The sequence below is a fragment of the Malaclemys terrapin genome, chromosome 6 (genome assembly GCF_027887155.1).
Source record: "Malaclemys terrapin pileata isolate rMalTer1 chromosome 6, rMalTer1.hap1, whole genome shotgun sequence".
NCBI classification, from domain to species: domain Eukaryota; kingdom Metazoa; phylum Chordata; order Testudines; family Emydidae; genus Malaclemys; species Malaclemys terrapin.
In genome coordinates this window covers 134,264,022-134,284,031 of record NC_071510.1, presented here as the reverse complement: position 1 = coordinate 134,284,031, position 20,010 = coordinate 134,264,022, and the positions used below count along the sequence as shown (strand labels likewise).

General features: G+C 49.1%; 2 protein-coding genes across 3 annotated transcripts in view; one reads left to right on the top strand and one right to left on the bottom strand.

The window, feature by feature from the left end:
• Positions 1 to 6,269, bottom strand: part of ARHGEF39 (Rho guanine nucleotide exchange factor 39) — a 94,514-nt gene extending 88,245 nt beyond the window's left edge. The window contains exon 1 of one of the 2 annotated variants that reach the window (XM_054031898.1): positions 6,219 to 6,269. The gene's annotated coding sequence lies outside the window, so the exon portion shown is untranslated. The remainder of the gene's footprint in view (positions 1 to 6,218) is intronic. The other variant, XM_054031896.1, reaches the window with a different exon arrangement.
• A 4,134-nt stretch (positions 6,270 to 10,403) lies between these two features.
• LOC128839162 (myosin-IIIb-like) overlaps positions 10,404 to 20,010 on the top strand; it is a 127,541-nt gene continuing 117,934 nt past the window's right edge. Inside the window, exons 1-4 of the mRNA XM_054031895.1 lie at positions 10,404 to 10,607; positions 11,221 to 11,286; positions 12,375 to 12,505; positions 18,197 to 18,299. Coding sequence (XP_053887870.1) covers positions 10,479 to 10,607; positions 11,221 to 11,286; positions 12,375 to 12,505; positions 18,197 to 18,299 — 429 coding nt within the window. The 5' untranslated portion in view covers positions 10,404 to 10,478. The remainder of the gene's footprint in view (positions 10,608 to 11,220; positions 11,287 to 12,374; positions 12,506 to 18,196; positions 18,300 to 20,010) is intronic.

Sequence of the window (20,010 nt, the reverse complement as noted above, 5' to 3'; positions counted from 1 at the left end):
GATTTTTAAACAATAGTGACTTTATTTCCTTTAAAAGCAAGCTGTGATTTAAGGGGGGAGGGTGGTTTGCTTACAAAGAATGAGTCAATCAAGGGGGCGGGTTTTCAAAAAACAGAACTTTCATACCATAGCCTGGCCAGTCATGAAACTGGTTTTCAAAGCTTCTTTGATGCGCAGCGCTTCCTGGTGTGATATTCTAATCGCCCTGGTGCCTGGCTGTGCATAATCAGCAGCCAGGCGATTTGCCTCAGCCTCCCACCCCGCCATAAAGGTCTCCCCCTTACTCTCACAGAGATTGTGGAGCACACAGCAATAACAATGGGGATATTGGTTTGGCTGAGGTCTGACCAAGTCAGTAACGAGCGCCAGCGACCTGTTAAACGTCCAAATGCACATTCTACCACCATTCTGCACTTGCTCAGCCTGTAGTTGAAGAGCTCCTGACTCCTGTCCAGGCTGCCTGTGTATGGCTTCATGAGCCATGGCATTAAGGGGTAGGCTGGGTCCCCAAGGATAACTATAGGCATTTCAACATCCCCAACGGTTATTTTCTGGTCCAGGAAGTAAGTCCCTTGCTGCAGCCATTTAAACAGAGTAGTGTTCCTGAAGACGCGAGCATCATGAACTCTTCCCGGCCAGCCCACGTTGATGTTGGTGAAATGTCCCTTGTGATCCACAAGTGCTTGCAGCACCATTGAAAAGTACCCCTTGCAGTTTATGTACTGGGTACCTTGGTGCTCCGGTGCCAAGATAGGGATATGGGTTCCATCTATCAGCCCACAACAGTTAGGGAATCCCATTGCAGCAAAGCCATCCACTATGACCTGCACATTTCCCAGAGTCACTACCTTTCGTAGCTGCAGCTCAGTGATTGCTTTGGCTACTTGCATCACAGCAGCCCCCACAGTAGATTTGCCCACTCCAAATTGATTCCCAACTGACCATTAGCTGTCTGGCGTTGCAGGCTTCCACAGGGCTATCGCCACTCGCTTCTCAACTGTGAGGGCTGCTCTCATCTTGGTATTCTGGCGCTTCAGGACAGGGGAAAGCAAGTCACAAAGTTCCATGAAAGTGCCCTTACGCATGCGAAAGTTTCGCAGCCTCTGGGAATCGTCCCACACCTGCAACACTATGCGGTCCCACCACTCTGTGCTCGTTTCCCGGGCCCAGAATCTGCATTCCACGGCTATAACCTGCCCCATTAACAGCATGATCTCCAAAGCACCGGGACCCCTGGTTTGATGGAATTCCATGTCCATGTCCTCATCACTCTCGCCGCCGCGCTGCCATAGCCTACTCCTCGCTGCCTGGTTTTGCAGGTTCTGGTTCAGCATAAACTGCACGATAACACGCGAGGTGTTTACAATGTTCATGACTGCTGTCTTGAGCTGAGCGGGCTCCATGCTTGCCATGGTATGGCGTCTACACTGTTCACCCAGGAAAAAGGTGCAAAACGGTTGTCTGCCGTTGCTTCCCTGGAGGGGGAGCGGGGGATGTACCAAGAACCACCCGCGACAATGTTTTTAGCCCCATCAGGCATTGGGATCTCAACCCAGAATTCCAATGGGCGGAGGAGACTGCGGGAACTATGGGATAGCTACCCACAGTGCAGAGGGTCCTGTGGCACCTTTGAGACTAACAGAAGTATACTTCTGTTAGTCTCAAAGGTGCCACAGGACCCTCTGTTGCTTTTTACAGATTCAGACTAACACGGCTACCCCTCTGATACTTGACTACCCACAGTGCAACACTCCAGAAATCAACGCTAGCCCCGGTACATGGACGCACACCGCCGAATTAATGTGCTTAGTGTGGCCGCATACATTCAACTTTATACAATCTGTTTCCAAAATTTGAATTCTGTAAATTCGGATTAATCCCGTAGCGTAGACATACCCATAACATGGGGAAGTACATTCAATGTGATGGCAATACAGCGGTGCACAGACAATCCAGGATTTTTTTGGAAAATGTAGGGGGGGGCAATTTCCTGGTGCAAGTGCTGGAGGAACCAACTAGGGGCAGAGCTCTTCTTGACCTGCTGCTCACAAACCGGGAAGAATTAGTAGGGGGAAGCAAAAGTGGATGGGAACCTGGGAGGCAGTGACCATGAAATGGTCAAGTTCAGGATCCTGACACAAGGAAGAAAGGACAGCAGCAGTATATGGACCCTGGACTTCAGAAAAGCAGACTGACTCCCTCAGGGAACTGATGGGCGGGATCCGCCGGGAGAACAACATGAAGGGGAAAGGAGTTCAGGAGAGTTGGCTGTATTTTAAAGAATCCTTATTGAGGTTGCAGGAACAAACCATCCCGATGTGTAGAAAGAATAGTAAATATGGCAGGCGACCAGCTTGGCTTAACAGAGAAATCCTTGCTGATATTAAACACAAAAAAGAAACTCACAAGAAGTGGAAGATTGGACAAATGACCAGGGAGGAGTATAAAAATATTGCTCCAGCATGCAGGAGTGAAATCAGGAAGGCCATATCACACTGGGAGTTGCAGCTAGCAAGAGATGTTAAGAGTAACAAGAAGGGTTTCTTCAGGTATGTTAGCAACAAAAAGAAAGTCAAGGAAAGTGTGGGCCCTTTACTGAATGGGGGAAGCAACCTAGTGACAGAGGATGTGGAAAAAGCTAATGTACTCAATGCTTTTTTTGCCTCTGTCTTCACAAACAAGGTCAGCTTCCAGACTACTGCACTGGGCAGCACAGCATAGGGAGAAGGTGACCAGCCCTCTGTGGAGAAAGAAGTGGTTCAGGACTATTTAGAAAAGCTGAATGATCACTAATCCATGGGGCCAGATGCGCTGTATCCGAGGGTGCTAAAGGAGTTGGCGGATGTGATTGCAGAGCCATTGGCCATTATCTTTGAAAACTCATGGTGATCGGGGGAGGTCCCGGATGACTGGAAAAAGGCTAATGTAGTGCCCATCTTTAAAAAAGGGAAGGAGGAGGATCTGGGGAAGTACAGGCCAGTCAGCCTCACCTCAATTCCTGGAAAAATCATGGAGCAGGTCCTCAAGGAATCAATTCTGAAGTACTTAGGAGGAAAGTTCCTAAAAGTTCCTAACTGTCAGGGTCATTAAACACTGGAATAAATTGCCTAGGGAGGTTGTGGAATCTCCATCTCTGGAGATATTTAAAAGTAGGTTAGATAAATGTCTATCAGGGATGGTCTAGACAGTATTTGGTCCTGTCATGAGGGCAGGGGACTGGACTCGATGACCTCTCGAGGTCCCTTCCAGTCCTAGAATCTATGAATCTATAAGTGATCAGGAATAGTCAGCATGGATTCAACAAGGGCAAGTCATGTCTGACTAACCTAATTGCCTTCTATGAGGAGATAACTGGGTCCGTGGATGAGGTGAAAGCAGTGGACGTGTTATTCCTTGACTTTAGCAAAGCTTTTGATACGGTCTCCCACAGTATTCTTGCCAACAAGTTAAAGAAGTATGGATTGGATGAATGGACTATAAGGTGGATAAAAAGCTGGCTAGATCGTCAGGCTCAACGGGTAGTGATCAATGGCTCCATGTCTAGTTGGCAGCCGGTATCAAGCGGAGTGCCCTAAAAGTCAGTCCTGGGGCCAGTTTTGTTCAATATCTTCATTAATGATCTGGAGGATGGCGTGGATTGCACTCTCAGGAGGTTTGCAGATGACACCTAACTGGGACAAGTGGTAGATATACTGGAGGGTAGGGATAGGATACAGAGGGACCTAGACAAATTAGAGGATTGGGAGAAAAGAAACCTCTTGAGGTTCAACAAAGACAAGTGCAGAGTCCTGCACTTAGGATGGAAGAATCCCATAGAATCATAGAATATCAGAGTTGGAAGGGACCTCAAGAGGTCATCTAGTCCAACCCCCTGCTCAAAGCAGGACCAATTCCCAGCTAAATCATCCCAGCCAGGGCTTTGTCAAGCCGGGCCTTAAAAACCTCCAAGGAAGGAGACTCCACCACCTCCCTAGGTAACGCATTCCAGTGTTTCACCACCCTCCTAGTGAAATAGTTTTTCCTGATATCCAACCTGGACCTCCCCCACTGCAACTTGAGACCATTGCTCCTTGTTCTGTCATCTGCCACCACTGAGAACAGCCGAGCTCCATCCTCTTTGGAACCCCCCTTCAGGTAGTTGAAGGCTGCTATCAAATCCCCCCTCATTCTTCTCTTCTGGAGACTAAACAATCCCAGTTCATGCACTGCTATAGACTAGGGACCGAATGGCTAGGCAGCAGTTCCGCAGAAAAGGACCTAGGGGTTACAGTGGACGAGAAACTGGATATGAGTCAACAGTGTGCCCTTGTTGCCAAGAAGGCTAACGGCATTTTGGGCTGTATAAGTAGGGCATTGCCAGCAGATCGAGGGGCGTGATCTTTCCCCTCTATTCGACATTGGTGAGGCCTCATCTGGAGTACTGTGTCCAGTTTTGGGCCCCACACTACAAGAAGGATGTGGACAAATTGGAAAGAGTCCAACAGAGGGCAACAAAAATGATTAGGGGTCTGGAGCATATGACTTATGAGGAGTGGCTGAGGGAACTGGGATTATTTAGTCTGCAGAAAAGAAGAATGAAGGGGGATTTGATAGCTGCTTTCAACTACCTGAAAGGGGGTTCCAAAGAGGATGGATCTAGAATGCTCTCAGTGGTACCAGATGACAGAACAAGGAGTAATGGTCTCAAGTTGCAGTGAGGGAGGTTTAGGTTGGATATTAGGAAAAAAAATTCATTAGGAGGGTGGTGAAGCACTGGAATGGGTTACCTAGGGAGGTGGTGGAATCTCCTTCCTTATTGGTTTTTAAGGTCAGGCTTGACAAAGCCCTGGCTGGGATGATTTAGTTGGGGTAGGTCCTGCTTTGAGCAGGGGGTTGGACTAGATGACCTCCTGAGGTCCCTTCCAACCCTGATATTCTATGATTCTAAGTTGAAAATGAAGAGGCAGAGAGAGGGATATGATGGAGAAAGATGACACCTTAGAGAGGAATATGAGATGTTACAGAGATGGAAGTTTGGGATGTTAGGGAGAAAGGATGAAAAGTTGGGCTGGGTATAGAACAGAAATGTATAGGGGCACAGTACCTATCCTCCACACAAGCCCCACAGGGTCTCCCTCAATATTGCTGATGCAGGGAAGGGATGAGGGTAGGGGAAGCAAGTGTAATAAATAGCAAGAATGATATCAAGATCTCTGGTTGAGGGAATATGGCTGCCATCTGTGAATAATACTCATAATTTAGAAGGCTGGAGAGACCTCTGGCTGATGCTGCATGTGCAGGTAGCAGCTGTAGCTAAGGGCAATCCTTTCCATCTGCATGCAGTAAGATAAATGTGGACATTTCTCTGAAATACTAGAGCCATACTCCATTTAACCATGTTTTTTGTCATCTTGATATTGGACTCTTACAGCATGCTGGGAGGCACAAGTAGTGATTAGGGCGCAGATCCACAAGGATATCAGGTGGGTCCCTTTCAAATCCAGGAGTAGGATGTGGTGGTAGTTCCCATATAACTTTTTGCCTAGTGGTTAGAGCACTCACCTGAGATGTGGGAGCCCCAGCTACCAGAAAGGGATAAAAGATTTGAATAGGGCATCTCCCTCTCAGGAGAATCCTCTGACCACTGACCTATGGGATACTCTGATGTGGGGCTGCCTCCATCTCTCCAGCTGAAGCTGTTCCATTGTGGATAAATAATGAAAGAGCAATTGGAGCAGGAGGACTGGACCACAGAGTCAATCCTTCCCACTGTGACCCAATGATTGTGACTGTGGATAAACGCCTATAGTGATTTCTCCCAGTCCTCCCCCCAACACAGCTCTCCCTCTCCCCCCACAACAAAGTACAACAGCAGAGCACATGGTCCGCCTGCCCCTCCACACGCGCGCACACAATACATCAGAACAAAGCCTCTGTCCCCCACCCCACAGGACAGCGCATGACTCTGGCTCGCTCCCCCGACACCCACACACAGAATGGGGGGAGCACAGCCGTGTCCCCCACGTACAACGGGACAGCACACGGCCCTGCCGCTCCCTGCCCCCGTACAGGGGGGAGCGCCCCTACCCTCGGCCCCCACCGGCTCTCCCACACCGACGGGACCACGGCACAGCCCCCGCGTGTTGGCCTGGCACAGATTGCATCACCCTCGGGCCCTCAGGAGGGCGCGGCTCCGAGGGAGTGAAGCCGACCCCTGGGGACCCCCGGCGCCCCATTACCTGCGCTCGCTGGGCCCCAGCCAGTAACACGAGTCCCGGCCAGAGCCGCCCCGCCCCGCCCAGCATTCAAACGGCAGCTGCCGCGCGAGCCCAGGGGGCGTGGCCACGGCGGGCAGAGCCCCTCCTCCCTGCCGCCCCTGGCCTGCGCGGGGACAGCGCCTCGCTCCGCCCCGCCCCGCCGGCTCGCGGCCAGGTCGGGCTGTTTGGCGCTTCCCAGCTCGAGCTCGAGCTCGGCTCGGGATCGGGCTCGCGAACGCCGGGCCTGGGGAGACTTGGGGGGCCAGGCCAGGCCAGGCCAGAGAGGGACGGGCGGCAAAGGGAGCGGAGGGCGGAGATAACGGGGACGGGGTCTGAGGCGAGGGGAGGCGCGGGCGGGGGCCGGTCTGAGGCGAGGGGAGACCTTGGGGCGGGTCTGAGGACCCGTTTTGCGGTGAGGGGACTGGGGAGTCCCCGTGGTTTGGCACTTGCAGGGTTTGTTCTCTCTGCCCCGCCGTCCCACAGAAAGGCTAGGAAGGACCCATCCGCCTGGGAGGCGCAGAGGCGGGGAAAGGGCAGGGTCGGACGGAGGGGAGCAGTAGGGGAATGGGGTGGTTAGGGAGCCGAGGGCGGGAAAGGAGGTCTGAGAGAGTCGCGGGGGGAAGAAGTGCAATATCTAAGAAATCGTTCAGGCGTGAGAGGGAGAGGTCAGCGTCAAGATGAAAGAATAAAGTGAAAGATGTTAAAAAATGAGTCTGAGGGAAAGAGAAGAAAGGAAAGCAGCAGCCGGCCCAAGAGGACAATGGATGGTGCCTCCTGGAAAGTACAATTGAAACAATTAGTTTAGGATAAGCTATAGCTATACAGGTGTGAGCACTTCCATACTGGCATAAATGCGTCCACAGGAGGGAAGAGAGTGGTATTATTTATAGGGCTGTTGATTAATCGCAGTTTTAATCGCACTGTTAAACAATAGAATACCAATTGAAATGTATTAAATATTTTGGATGTTTTTCTACATTTTCATATATATTGTATTCTGTGTTGTAATTGAAATCAGTGTATATTATTATTGATTACAAGTACTTGCACTGTAAAAAAAACAAAAGAAATAGTATTTTTCAATTCACCTCATACAAGTACTGTAGTGCAATCTCTTTATCATGAAAGCTGAATTTAAAACGTAGAATTATGTACAAAAAACCTGCATTCAAAAATAAAACAAAGTAAAGCTTTAGAGCCTGCAAGTCCACTCAGTCCTATTTCTTGTTCAGGCAGTCGCTCAGACAAACAAGTTTGTTCACATTTGCAGGAGATAATGCTGCCTGCTTCTTGTTTACAATGTCACCTGAAAATGAGAACAGGCATTCTCATGGCACTGTTGTAGCCAGCATCACAAGATATTTATGTGCCAGATGCGCTAAAAATTCATATGTCCCTTCATGCTTCAGCCCCATTCCAGGGGACATGTGTCCATACTGATGACAGCTTCTGCTCGATAACAAGCCAAAGCAGTGCGGACCAATGCATGTTCATTTTCATTATCTGAGTCAGATGCCATCAGCAGAAGGTTGATTTTCTTTTTTGGTGGTTCGGGTTCTGTAGTTTCCTCATCAGAGTGTTGCTTTTTTAAGACCTTTAAAAGCATGCTCCACACCTTGTCCCTGTCAGACTTTGGAAGGCACTTCAGATTCTTAAACCTTGGGTTGAGTGCTTTAGCTATCTTTCGAAATCTCACATTGATACCTTATAGTCCCGAGCCACTTCTTTCTCCACAGAGGGCTGGTCACCTCCTCCCCATACTGTGCTGCCCAGTGCAGCAGTCTGGGAGCTGACCTTGTTTGTGAAGACAGAGGCAAAAAAAGCATTGAGTACATTAGCTTTTTCCACATCCTGCAAGTTTGCAGATGACATTAAACTGGGAGGAGTGGTAGATATGCTGGAGGGTAGGGACAGGATACAGAGGGACCTAGACAAATTAGAGGATTGGGTGAAAAGAAACCCTGATTTTTTTATTTATTATTTGTGTTGGAGTACCTAGGAGCGCCCCAGTTATGGCCAGAGTCCTATTGTTCTAGGCACTGTACAAACACAGAACACAAAGGCACAAAGAGCCTACAAGCAACAACAGACCAATACAGACGGACTGAGAGGACAGTACAAGGAAACAATGACACAATGTTAGTCAACATTGTGATAAGCTGTGGTATCAGCACACCAGCAGCCTAGCCTTTTTCAAGGTTTTTTTTAAATGTGCAGGAACTTCATGTGACCACTCATTTTGGATAGGCTTTTAACATATGAGAGAATTGAAGGGGGGAGGGATGATTTGTTTAATTTTCTTGAAGTTGGGGTTAAGACTGTTCTATACACTTTATGCCACTACAATTGTGCCCCACACTAAAGCGTTAGACTGCTTAATTATCAGTTTCTAAACCAATATAGTTAAAGCAGTACAAAAACTGTGTAGATAAGCTCATAGCTTTAAAAAATCTGGGGAGCACTGCCCTAGGGCAAAGGAACGAGACAGTGATAGTCACAATCACTTGCCTTTTCACACACTAGTCTTCCCCTTTGCTGGCTAATCAGCAGTTCTGCAGAAAAGGACCTGGGGTTTACAGTGGATGAGAAGCTGGATATGAGTCAGCAGTGTGCTCTCGTTCCCAAGAAGGCTAACGGCATATTGGGCTGCATTAGTAGGAGCATTGCCAGCAGATTGAGGGAAGTGATTATTCCCCTCTATTCAGCACTGGTGAGGCCATATCTGGAGTATTGTGTCCAGATTTGGGCCCCCCCACTACGAAAAAGATGTGGACAAATTGGAGGGAGTCCAGCGGAGGGCAACAAAAATGGTCAGGGGGCTGAGGCACATGACTTATGAGGAGAGGCTGAGGGAACTGGGCTTGTTTAGTCTGCAGAAAAGAAGAGTGAGGTGGGGATTTGATAACTGCTTTCAACTACCTGAAGCGGGGTTCCAAAGAGGATGGAGCTAGGCTGTTCTCAGTGGTGGCAGATGACAGAACAAGGAGTAATGGTCTCAAGTTGCAGTGGGGGAGGTCTAGGTTGGGGTATTAGGAAACACTATTTCACTGGGAGGGTGGTGAAGCACTGGAATGGGTTACCTAGGGAGTGGTTTCTAAGACCTGGCCTCCCCAACTAAATTGGTCCTGCTTTGAGCAGGAGGTTGGACTAGATGACCTCCTGGCATCTCTTCCAACCCAAATCTTCTATGATTATGTCCTGCATATGTAGAAATTAACATTGTTGCACTCTGGCACAAGGTGTTCTGTGTTTCCTTGTGTGAGTGTAGACACAAAGCTATCCTTTCTCTGTGAGGATGGCTCATGAAGAAATATAAAATATACTTCCAAGGCAGATGGTGACCCATCTGTCAAGGGTAGAGAGTTTTTTTTAAACTAGTTTTACCTGCAGCTCCGCTGGTGGTGCTGTGTCTGGGGATCATTGGCTCAGGTAGCACCATGAGTTGCTTAACTTCTCTGTATCTTTATGAACAAAGGGAATTGCCCTGGTTATGCCGTGTGCTGGGATCCCTCCTATGAGGGCAGAGTGGCTGTAGTGGGGATACTCTAGGAGTTTAGCCCCATTATGTGAAAGTCGTGGTTAGAGCTGGACCCCAGACTTCACTGCCCTGTGGCCAGGTGACTGGGAGTCACTCCTCAGACAAAAACGAGGAGTTCTTGTGACACCTTAGAGACTAACAAATTTATTTGAAGAACAGGAGTACTTGTGGCACCTTAGAGACTAACAAATTTATTAGAGCATAAGCTTTCGTGGACTACAGCCCACATCTGAAGAAGTGGGCTGTAGTCCACGAAAGCTTATGCTCTAATAAATTTGTTAGTCTCTAAGGTGCCACAAGTACTCCTGTTCTTCTTTTTGCGGATACAGACTAACACGGCTGCTACTCTGAAATTTATTTGAGCATAAGCTTTCCTGGGCTAGAACCCACTTCACCGGATGCACAGAGTGGAAAATACAAGCTGGAGTCTGTAGCCTCCTAGAGACTTTTTGGTGAGAAAACCATGTTGTCCAGCAGAGCTTGGCTGTCGGGCCGGCGGAATGGCGCGGGGGGGGGGGGGGCGTGTTTCGGCTGAGATGGAACTGCCTGACCCAGGGCGGGGCTGGGGGCCAGAAATGGAGGAGAGGGGGAGGGGCCGATTGACACGCTGAGTGGGGGCGAGTCTCGAAGGCTCCTGGGCGGAAGCTCGCTTGCGGCTGCCGCTTCTCGGTGCCGGGTCGGGCTCGGAGGCAAGGCTTGCTGGGATGGTGCCTCCCGGGGAGCCGGGGCTGCTGACCTGCGGCGGGACCGATGACCTGGCTGCCCTGGAGGAGCTGGACGAGGCGAGGTTGCTGCAGAATCTGAGCGGCCGCTTCCTGCAGCAGCGAGTCTATGTGAGGGGGGAGCCGGGGCCGGGGCCGTCCTGGAGGGGCCGGGGGGGTCTGCTGTCGGGTCTCCCCTCGTTGGGAAATGACTGGAGGGTGGGAGAAGGGACCCCCGCGGGACACCAGGCGGAGGTGCGGGGCGGGCGACTGAGCCCACGGGACGCTGGAAGTGGGTAAGGGGGCTGAGGGACCCCGCAGGACATCGTGTGACACTGTGTGTGAGAGGGAGGGACTCCAGGGATGGGGGAGTAGGTGACCCCGCGGGTGATTGGGGGGTGTCGGGACACCAGGAGCGTGTGGGCAGTGCTTAATTTGTGCTGCCAGGCTGAGCCCCAGCACCCCTATGCTTGCAGACTCAATTATGCAAATAAAAAAAATGCTTGAGCCCTGGGGTACCTCTTTCATTACAAATTAAGTACTGTGTCTGGTGTTGGAGGGAGACCCAGGGGAACACTGGAGACGTGTTGGGTGGGAGACCCCGTGGGACACTGGGGAAGTTGGGGAGGGAGACCCCATGGGACATGGTTTCCTCGCCACTCCTCAGTAGTGTAGTGCAAGGGGTCCATGGGGCACTGTGCAATGTTTGCTTATCTGGTTGGTGGGAATTTTCCATTTACATCAGACATATATTGGGGACATTCTGATTGCGGTGAACCCGTTCCAGAGTCTTCCGCTCTACGAGAAACCAGTAAGTGTCCCCTCATTCCAGTGTATGGTGTGAGTAGCATGAGTGTGTGGTGTCTCCTGCTGGTGTAGGCCTGGTGGGGGGAGGTGCAGGTGGCCTTCCGCGGGGGGCGGGCCAGACAAGGGAACAGAGTTGTGCACACTTTGCTCTTGATGTTTGAATCACATTACTTCCCTGTGAAGTTACATTGTTACCCATAAGGAATATGACTAGTTGGGCTTTTGTAGGAGGCTTTTCCATGTACTTTTGAGGTCCTATTTTTTTCAAAATGTAGTAAGTCTTATATGGATTTTGTCAGCTATGTTTTGATTTCTCTATATCACCCATGGTTCTAGGTGCTTCATCCTATTTGAAACAAACAAAAAATATTTTAGACAGTTTTAAATCTACAATGTACTCATTGAACTGACCATCCAGTAGTAAAAAACAATCCTGCTTGCAGCAACCCTCATGTCATACCTACTGTTTACATCCTACCCTCGCCCTCCTCCCCACAAATGCTCAAGAACAGAGATAACCTTCTGGCTTATTGCAAAGGTCCTAAGCAGGGCAGCGGCATGGGGTTCCGGGGCGCGTTATGTTTCTGGAAATCTTCATCTGACATATGGTGTATTGTTTGATATGCTCTATCAAACCCTGGAAAATGTAATCTAAACTACATATTGAAAAAAAGAAACCAACAACTCTGATGGCTTCTCCCTCCCTTGTCTCAGTGCCTAGCCGAAGTGAGGAGGGGAGAATTTACCCCCTGTCCCCTAACTCTTGCCTATATGCTCGGGGTATTACTGATCGACATATTTGGGGTCGGGAAGGAATTTTCCTCCAGGGTAGATTGGCTGAGCCTCTGGAGGTTTTTCACCTTCCTCCGCAGCATGGGGCAGGGATCACTAGCAGGAGGGTCTCAGCCGATTGAAGTCACTAAAACACAGGATTGGGGACTTCAACGGCAGAGTCCAGGGAAGGGTCTTGCGGCCTGCAGCATGCAGGGGGTCAGACCAGATGATCATAATGGTCCCTTCTGACCTTAAAGTCTATGAGTCTATGAACTGTTCTGGTATTTCACTTTAATTGAATTCTCCCCCTGCTCCTAGGTATCCGAGAAATATCAGAACCATGACAAGGGCACCCTACCCCCCCACATCTTTGCTATTGCTGACAGAGCATACCAGGCCATGCTGGGGCATCTGACAACAGGATCTCAGAACCAGTGTATCGTCATCAGGTAAGAGAAAACAATTCAAAATATTCGTAGGTCTCCATATCGTGGGACAGTATGGTCTTGTCAGACCAGCATCATTGACAGGGAAAGCAGACAAGATGGAACTATCAACTTTGCACCTTCTAGTCTGTGGCCAGTGCCCTTATTAAACTGTATCAGAGGGGTAGCCGTGTTAGTCTGAATCTGTAAAAAGCAACATCTGAAGAAGTGAGGTTCTTACCCACGAAAGCTTATGCTCCCAGTACTTCTGTTAGTCTCAAAGGTGCCACAGGACCCTCTGTTGCTTATTAAACTGGTGTTTAAAGAAGGGGGAATGAAGACCAAAGGCCTCTTGCTGGAATCCATTGAAGTGCTTATTATGGTGGTTGAAACAGAAGCTGTAAGGTGTCTTCCCACATACCCACCCTTTGCCCTTCCCATTCCTTTCTTAAGAGTTGACTACAGGGGCAGTGAGCTCAGAGTCATAGAATCATAGAAGATTATGGTTGGTCGAGACCTCAAGACGTCATCTCGTCCAACCCCCAGCTCAAAGCAGGACCAACTCCAACTAAATCATCCCAGCCAGGGCTTTGTCAAGCCAGGCCTTAAAAACCTGCCTTAATGATTTGGAGGATGGCGTGGACTGCACCCTCAGCAAGTTTGCAGATGACACTAAACTGGGAGGAGTAGTGGATACGCTGGAGGGTAGGGATAGGATACAGAGGGACCTAGACAAATTAGAGGATTGGACCAAAAGAAATCTGATGAGATTCAACAAGGACAAGTGCAGAGTCCTGCACTTAGGAAGGAAGAATCCCATGCACTGCTACAAACTAGGGACCGAGTGGCTAGGCAGCAGTTCCGCAGAAAAGGACCTAGGGGGTTACAGTGGACAAGAAGCTGGATATGAGTTGCCAGTGTGCCCTTGTTGCCAAGAAGGCTAATGGCATTTTGGGCTGTATAAGTAGGGGCATTGCCAGCAGATGGAGGGACGTGATCATTCCCCTCTATTCGACATTGGTGAGGCCTCATCTGGAGTACTGTGTCCAGTACTGGGCCCCAAACTACAAGAAGGATGTGGAAAAATTGGAAAGAGTCCAGCGGAGGGCAACAAAAATGATTAGGGGGCTGGAGCACATGAGTTATGAGGAGAGGCTGAGGGAACTGGGATTGTTCAGTCTGCAGAAGAGAAGAATGAGGGGGATTTGATAGCTGTTTTCAGTTATCTGAAGGGGGGTTCCAAAGAGGATGGATCTAGACTGTTTTCAGTGGTGACAGATGACAGAACAAGGAGCAATGGTCTCAAGTTGCAGTGGGGGAGGTCTATGTTGTATATTGGGGGGGGGGAAATTCACTAGGAGGGTGGTGAAGCACTGGAATGGGTTACCTAGGGAGGTGGTGGAATATCCTTCCTTAGAGGCTTTTAAGGTCAGGCTTGACAAAGCCCTGGTTGGGATGATTTAGTTGGGAATTGGTCCTGTTTTGAGCAGAGGGTTGGACTAGATGACCTCCTGCAGACCCTTCCAACCCTGATATTCTATGATTCTATGAACCTCTAAGGATGGAGATTTCACCACCTCCCTAGGTAACCCATTCCAGTGCTTCACCACCCTCCTAGTGAAATAGATTTTCCTAATATCCAGTATTAAATTCTGCAAAAATTGAAGGGAGCCCCAGTATGATGATGGCCTGGGGTTTTGGCCAGATGTCTTATTGAACAATGCTTACAGGGAGAAGAAATGACAGAGAAAGAATGTGTGTCTGGGGCAGACATGCTTTGGGATCACAGATCACTTGGGTAATAAATATTATCAGGCTCCGAGTTAGAGAATGGATGGCAGCTCTTGGAGTTTGTGCCTGGACAATTAGGTACATCAGTGGTGAGAAATACTAATAGGAAACTCACCCTTTCTTTCCAGACAAGGACCTGGCTACAGTGATTTGCTTGTTGTCACCTTCAGATTGGATAACTGTAACTCGCTGTATCTATAGAAACAATGCAGAGATGGAAGTGATGTGCAAAATCCAGCTCCCTGCCTTCTCAATGGGATGGGGTGCTGCAAATACTTTACACCTGTGCTCTGATCCCTCAGCTGTTTCCCAGTCTTCTTCCATTGCTTGTTTGAGGTTCTGATATTCAGTGTCCTCAGTGGTTCAGGACCAAGCTTAATTTGCAAACGCATCTCCATCCACAACCTATTTGAGGGCACTGTTTTTCTGGAGCAATACAGCTGCCAAAGCCCATGGTGAAGTGCATGAGAGATGGAAGTAAATATTTTTGGGTGAGGCAGTTCAGTGTGGAGATTGAGCTAATTGGGAGTCTGACCCACTTCGAAGTTTGCTGTAGGTGCTTCCTCTTTGGGAAAAGCAGCTCCTACTGTAACTAGTATAATGAGGATTAAAAAAACAAAATAAAACCTTATTCCCAAAGTTGAGGCTCCTATAACCACAGAGTCAAGGAAGGAAGAAGAGCAGAAACCACTTCCTCATCCCCACCCCCGAGCCCTTTAGAGACCTGGCTATGGAGATCTAATTGACCTAGGGTGCTCTAGACACTACAGCAATGGGCAGTATAACTCCTTATAAAAGGAGTGAATTTGCTGTGGAACCCTGACATGATAAACAGGGAATCCCATGATGTCATCATTAGACTTAGTGGAACTGTACAGTTCCACTGAGGGAACCAGCTGGAGGCAAAAGCCCCTTGGGCACAACTGAGGGAACACAGCTGCTGACTGAGGGCCCAGCTCTTCAATCAGCAGCGCAGAAGTAAGGTTGGCAATACCATATCATGCCATCCTTACTTCTGTGCTGGTGCTGATGGTGACTCTGCCTTCAGAGCAGGGCTCCTGACCAGCAGCCGCCACTCTCCATCTGCCCAACTCTGAAGGCAGCGCTGCCACCAGCTGTGGTGCAGAAGTAAGGTTAGCAGTATTGCAGTCCCCCGCACAAAACTTTGTGGTTCCGCCCCACCCCCCACTCCTCCAACTTTTTTGGGTCAGGACCTCTACAATTTACAACACCATGAAATTTCAGATTTAAATGGCTGAAATAATGAAATGTACGATTTTAAAAATCCTATGACCGTGAAATTGACCAAAATGGATGGTGAATTTGGTAGGGCCTTAATCATATCATATATATCAGGTTATTAACTAGCTTCTCCAGTGCTACAACAGGAAGTTCATGGTTTGCGTTATCTGCAAACAGCAAAGGCAATAACTGAGAACACTTAGTGTGAATAAAGATCTGGGGAAGGGGGAAGGGAAGGCACCCTTACTACACATAGCTAAGGCTACGTTTTAGTCATGGGTAGTTTTAGTAAAAGTCATGGACAGGTCACAGGCAATAAAGAAAAAGTCACGGCCCTGTGACCTGTCCATGACTTTTACTAAAAATACCTGTGACTAAATCTTACCTGCTGGGAGGGGGGTGTTCCAGAAGACTGCTGCGGGGAGCGGCCCGGCCTGGCCCAGGGCTCCCAGCCGCTGCTGCAGGGGGTGGCCCCGGGTCCCCCTGTCACCGCCACCAGTACGAGTGGGGGACAGCCTGGGGCCCCACCGCCTCCACTGGTGGTCTGGGCAGGGAGGGCCCAGGGCCCTGCCAATGCTGGTCTGGGCGGAGGACAGCCTGGGGCCCTGGGGCCCCACCGCCTCTTGTCCTGGACATTGCTCCAGGGCAGCGCTGGGGACCAGAGCAGTGGCTGGTGCGGCTGGCCCCGGGGCTTCCCCAGCTGCCGGTGTGGTCCTGGGGTCAGCTGCACCAGCACTGCAAAATTCAGAGGTCACGGAAAGTAAGAGAAGCCGTGACTTCCATGACCTCCGTGAATGATTTGCAGCCTTACACATAGCCCGTCGAAGTAGCAGCTAGTATTGGGGCAATGTTTTATTCCATTGCTTCTGGGCATACAGATTGTCACACAAATGAGAGGTCCCATCTTTAACTGACCAGGAAATAGCATGGCCTCTGTGATCTGTACATTCCTCACTACCCAGATTAGTCACTGCAACTCACTCTGCTGGGTTCCAATGCAAATGTGTGTCAGAGACTTCAGCTGGCGCATTGCGTAACAGCCATCTCCTAAGTAACAAAGGTAGATATGATCACATTGCCCTGTTCTCTGAATTCCACTGTCTCCATTCCTGCTGGTGTCAAAGCTAAATTAAGTCCTCGCCTTAATATGCTTTTGCTCTAGGACCTGGCCAACTGGGAGAAAGCCTCAGGTAGCTGTATTCAGCGTGCACAATACAGGGGACAGAGTTATCTCAGCAGCAGGGTCTGGTGATGGAACTCCCTGTCAGAGGGCAGTGTTGAGACCTATAGAGCCTTTCCTCAGCCGTGGCTCCCATTAAAACTAACCAGCTGCCCCAACCCTGCGACCTGGGGGAGGGCAGGCATTACATAGTTCCTGACTCCAAGAGCTTACATTCTGTCTTTTTATTCTATATTTGTGTGATACCCAGCACATTGGGGGCCCTGATCCATGACTGGGGTTCCTAGATAATGCCACAATATAAATAATAACGGGATACTAAATGCCCTCAGTTTCTTTGTAGCTGTTCAGTGCTTAAGTGCATAGATGATGAGTGCCCTAGAAATACCATAAAGAGAAGGTGGGTTTAGTGATTACTGTGTAAGGCCATGAGCATCCAGTGAAAGTCTGGGTGGGTCACAACGCCCTTTTGGAAGCTGGTGTGTCTCTGTAACCCAATAACAGAAGGCTGGGACTTTTCCTCCTTGCTGAGTGCCAAACTGGCACACTATACCCCTCCCCCACATACCAGAGCAATACCCAACCACCTGGCTGTGTGTTGACCCTAGATTCCTGTCCAGCCTGGTGCATGTCAAATCAAGATGGTCTCCCTTTCTCCTTTGCTGCTGTCCTATGTCTTGTTTAGAGAGAGTAGTTCAGGTCACCAGCCCCCCGCCACCTGAATCCCAGGAGTCTGCTTGTCCCAGCACTCCAGTAGACTGTACATCTCCCCTCCACTACACCCTGTAGCCACAGAGAGCTGCAGAGCAGAAGCCACACCTGGGACACAAAGTGCAGTGCCCAGGTGTGTAAACAGTCCTGCCCTTTGGAGTATGTGCGCTATTTCCTGCTTCTGCTCTGTGACTGGCAGATCTTCACACAGGATGAAGTCTTAGTGCACATGTGCTGTCACGGGACCACAGCCCAATTAAGGACATGGAAGCAGTGGGACGAGTTCTGCTTGTAAGGGTGGGGAGGGGAGGGAATGCCTAGTATATGTGAAGGATTCAGTGAGACAGGTGCCTTTCAAGGTCATTCCTCCCTCTTTGCCAAGAGCTGGGGACACTAAGAAATTCCTTTTGGCTCCCCTGCTTAAGGGGCTGCCCAGTGGGTCAAGTTCACAGATAGGTGGGAGACAATGTCAGTGTGGGTAAGACCCTGCCATCCCTAGGATCAGGGAAGAATCTCAAGTCGAGGGTGTTAAATTGCTACACTGTGTGTGGAGGCTTACTAGGGGATCAGTGCCCTATAGAACCTGTTGCTGGAGGGGATGGGTCAAGGTAGTGCTAATGTGGGCACTGCCAGTAGGAGGCACCTGGAGCTGTGCAGTAGTGTTGGTACATGGGGGGGGCGGGGGTGTTGGTTCAGAGAAAGGGGAGATGCACTGAGGCATAAGGGGAACAGCAGCTGCCTCCTAGTGGTGGTAGAGTTTCCTGTCCTCACCCTCTGCTCTTTTTTGACAGCGGAGAGAGTGGTGCAGGGAAAACCGAGAGTGTAAAGCTACTGCTGCAACACATCATGCACCTGTGCAAGGGCAACTCACAGCTGGAGCAGCAGATACTGCAGGTGAGTCGCTGAAATAGAATGTGGGGGGACAGACAGAAGGGTGGTCACAGAGCAACTCACAGTTGGCTCAGGGGGTTCTACAGATGAGTCACTGGGAGTGGCAAAAGCACAGGGTAAATGAAATCTTAGCAATGGTATAAATCCAATACTAGATTGTCAGACATGATGTAGACAAGACACATGGGTTCATTAAATATTTGGCAAGAAGCGGGATGATATACTGATTACTGAAATAATTTCTATTCTGTCAGTAATTAGGGAGGATGTTAAACAGCATCTTTTCAAGTTAGATTTCTAAATCAGCAGGACCAGATAAGTTGTATCTAAGAATGTTAAAAGAATCAGCTAAGGAGTTCTCTGAACCATTAATGTTTTTTATTAAATCTTGGAACACTGGGGAAGAGTCTAGTCCAGTGGACTAGAAAATATCCAATGTTGTGCCAATATTTTAAAAGAATAAACAGTATGTCCCCGGTCATAGGCTGGCTAGCCTGATGTTGATCCCGGTCAAAATCATGGAAAGGCTGGTATGGGATGCAGTCAGTAAAGATGCTGTAGCTAAGAGGGCAAATATGATCATTGAATGTATGTGGAGGGGAGTATCAAGTAGAAACAGGGAGGTGGCATTGCTTCTATATACAGCATCAATGATTCCATTATTGGAATAGTGTGTTCAGTTCTGGTGTCCACTCCTCCAAAAGGATGTTGACAAATTGGAAAGGGTTCAGAAGAGAGCTACAAAAATGATTCAAGGTCAGGAAAACCTGCCTTACAGCGAGAGACTAAAGAAACTCTTTAGGTTGGGGATCGACTGGCTAAGCAGCAGTTTTCAGAAAAGGACCTGGGGATTACAATGGGCGAGAAGCTGGATATGAGTCAGTAGTGTGCCCTTGTTACCAAGAAGGCCAACGGCATATTGCGCTGTATTAGTTGGAGCATTGCCAACCGATCAAGGGAAGTGATTATTCCCCTCTATTTGGCACTGGTGAGGCCACGTCTGGAGTATTGCGTCCAGTTTTGGTTCCCCCCACTACAGAAGGGATGTGTACAAATTGGAGAGAGTCCAACGGAGGGCAACAAAAATGATTAGGGGGCTGGGGCACATGACTTGCAAGGAGAGGCTGAGGGAATGGGGTTATTTAGTCTGCAGAAGAGAAGAGTGAGGGAGGATGGAGCTAGGCTGTCCTCAGTGGTGGCAGATGACAGAACATGAAGCAATGGTCTCAAGTTGTAGTGAGAGAGGTCTAGGTTGGATATTAGGAAACACTTTTTCACTAAGAGGCTGGTGAAGCACTGGAATGGGTTACCTAGGGAGCTGGTGGAATCTCCATCCTTAGAGACTTGACAAAGCCCTGGCTGGGATGATTTAGTTGGTGTTAGTCCTGCTTTGAGCAGGGGGATGGACTAGATGACCTCCTGAGGTCTTTTCCAACCTTAGTATTCTATGATTCTATGATAGCTCAGTCTATTTAGTTTATCCAAGAGAAGGTAAATGGGTAACTTGATCATTGCCTACGTTTACCTACCTGGGGGAAAGAGATTTCAGATAGCAGAGGTCTCTTTAATCTAACAAACAAAGGCATAACAAGATCCAGTTTCTGGACGCTGAAGCTAGACAAATTCAGACTGGAAATAAAGTACACATATTTAACAAAAAGAACAAGGAGTACTTGTGGGACCTTAGGGTGCCACAAGTACTCCTCGTTCTTTC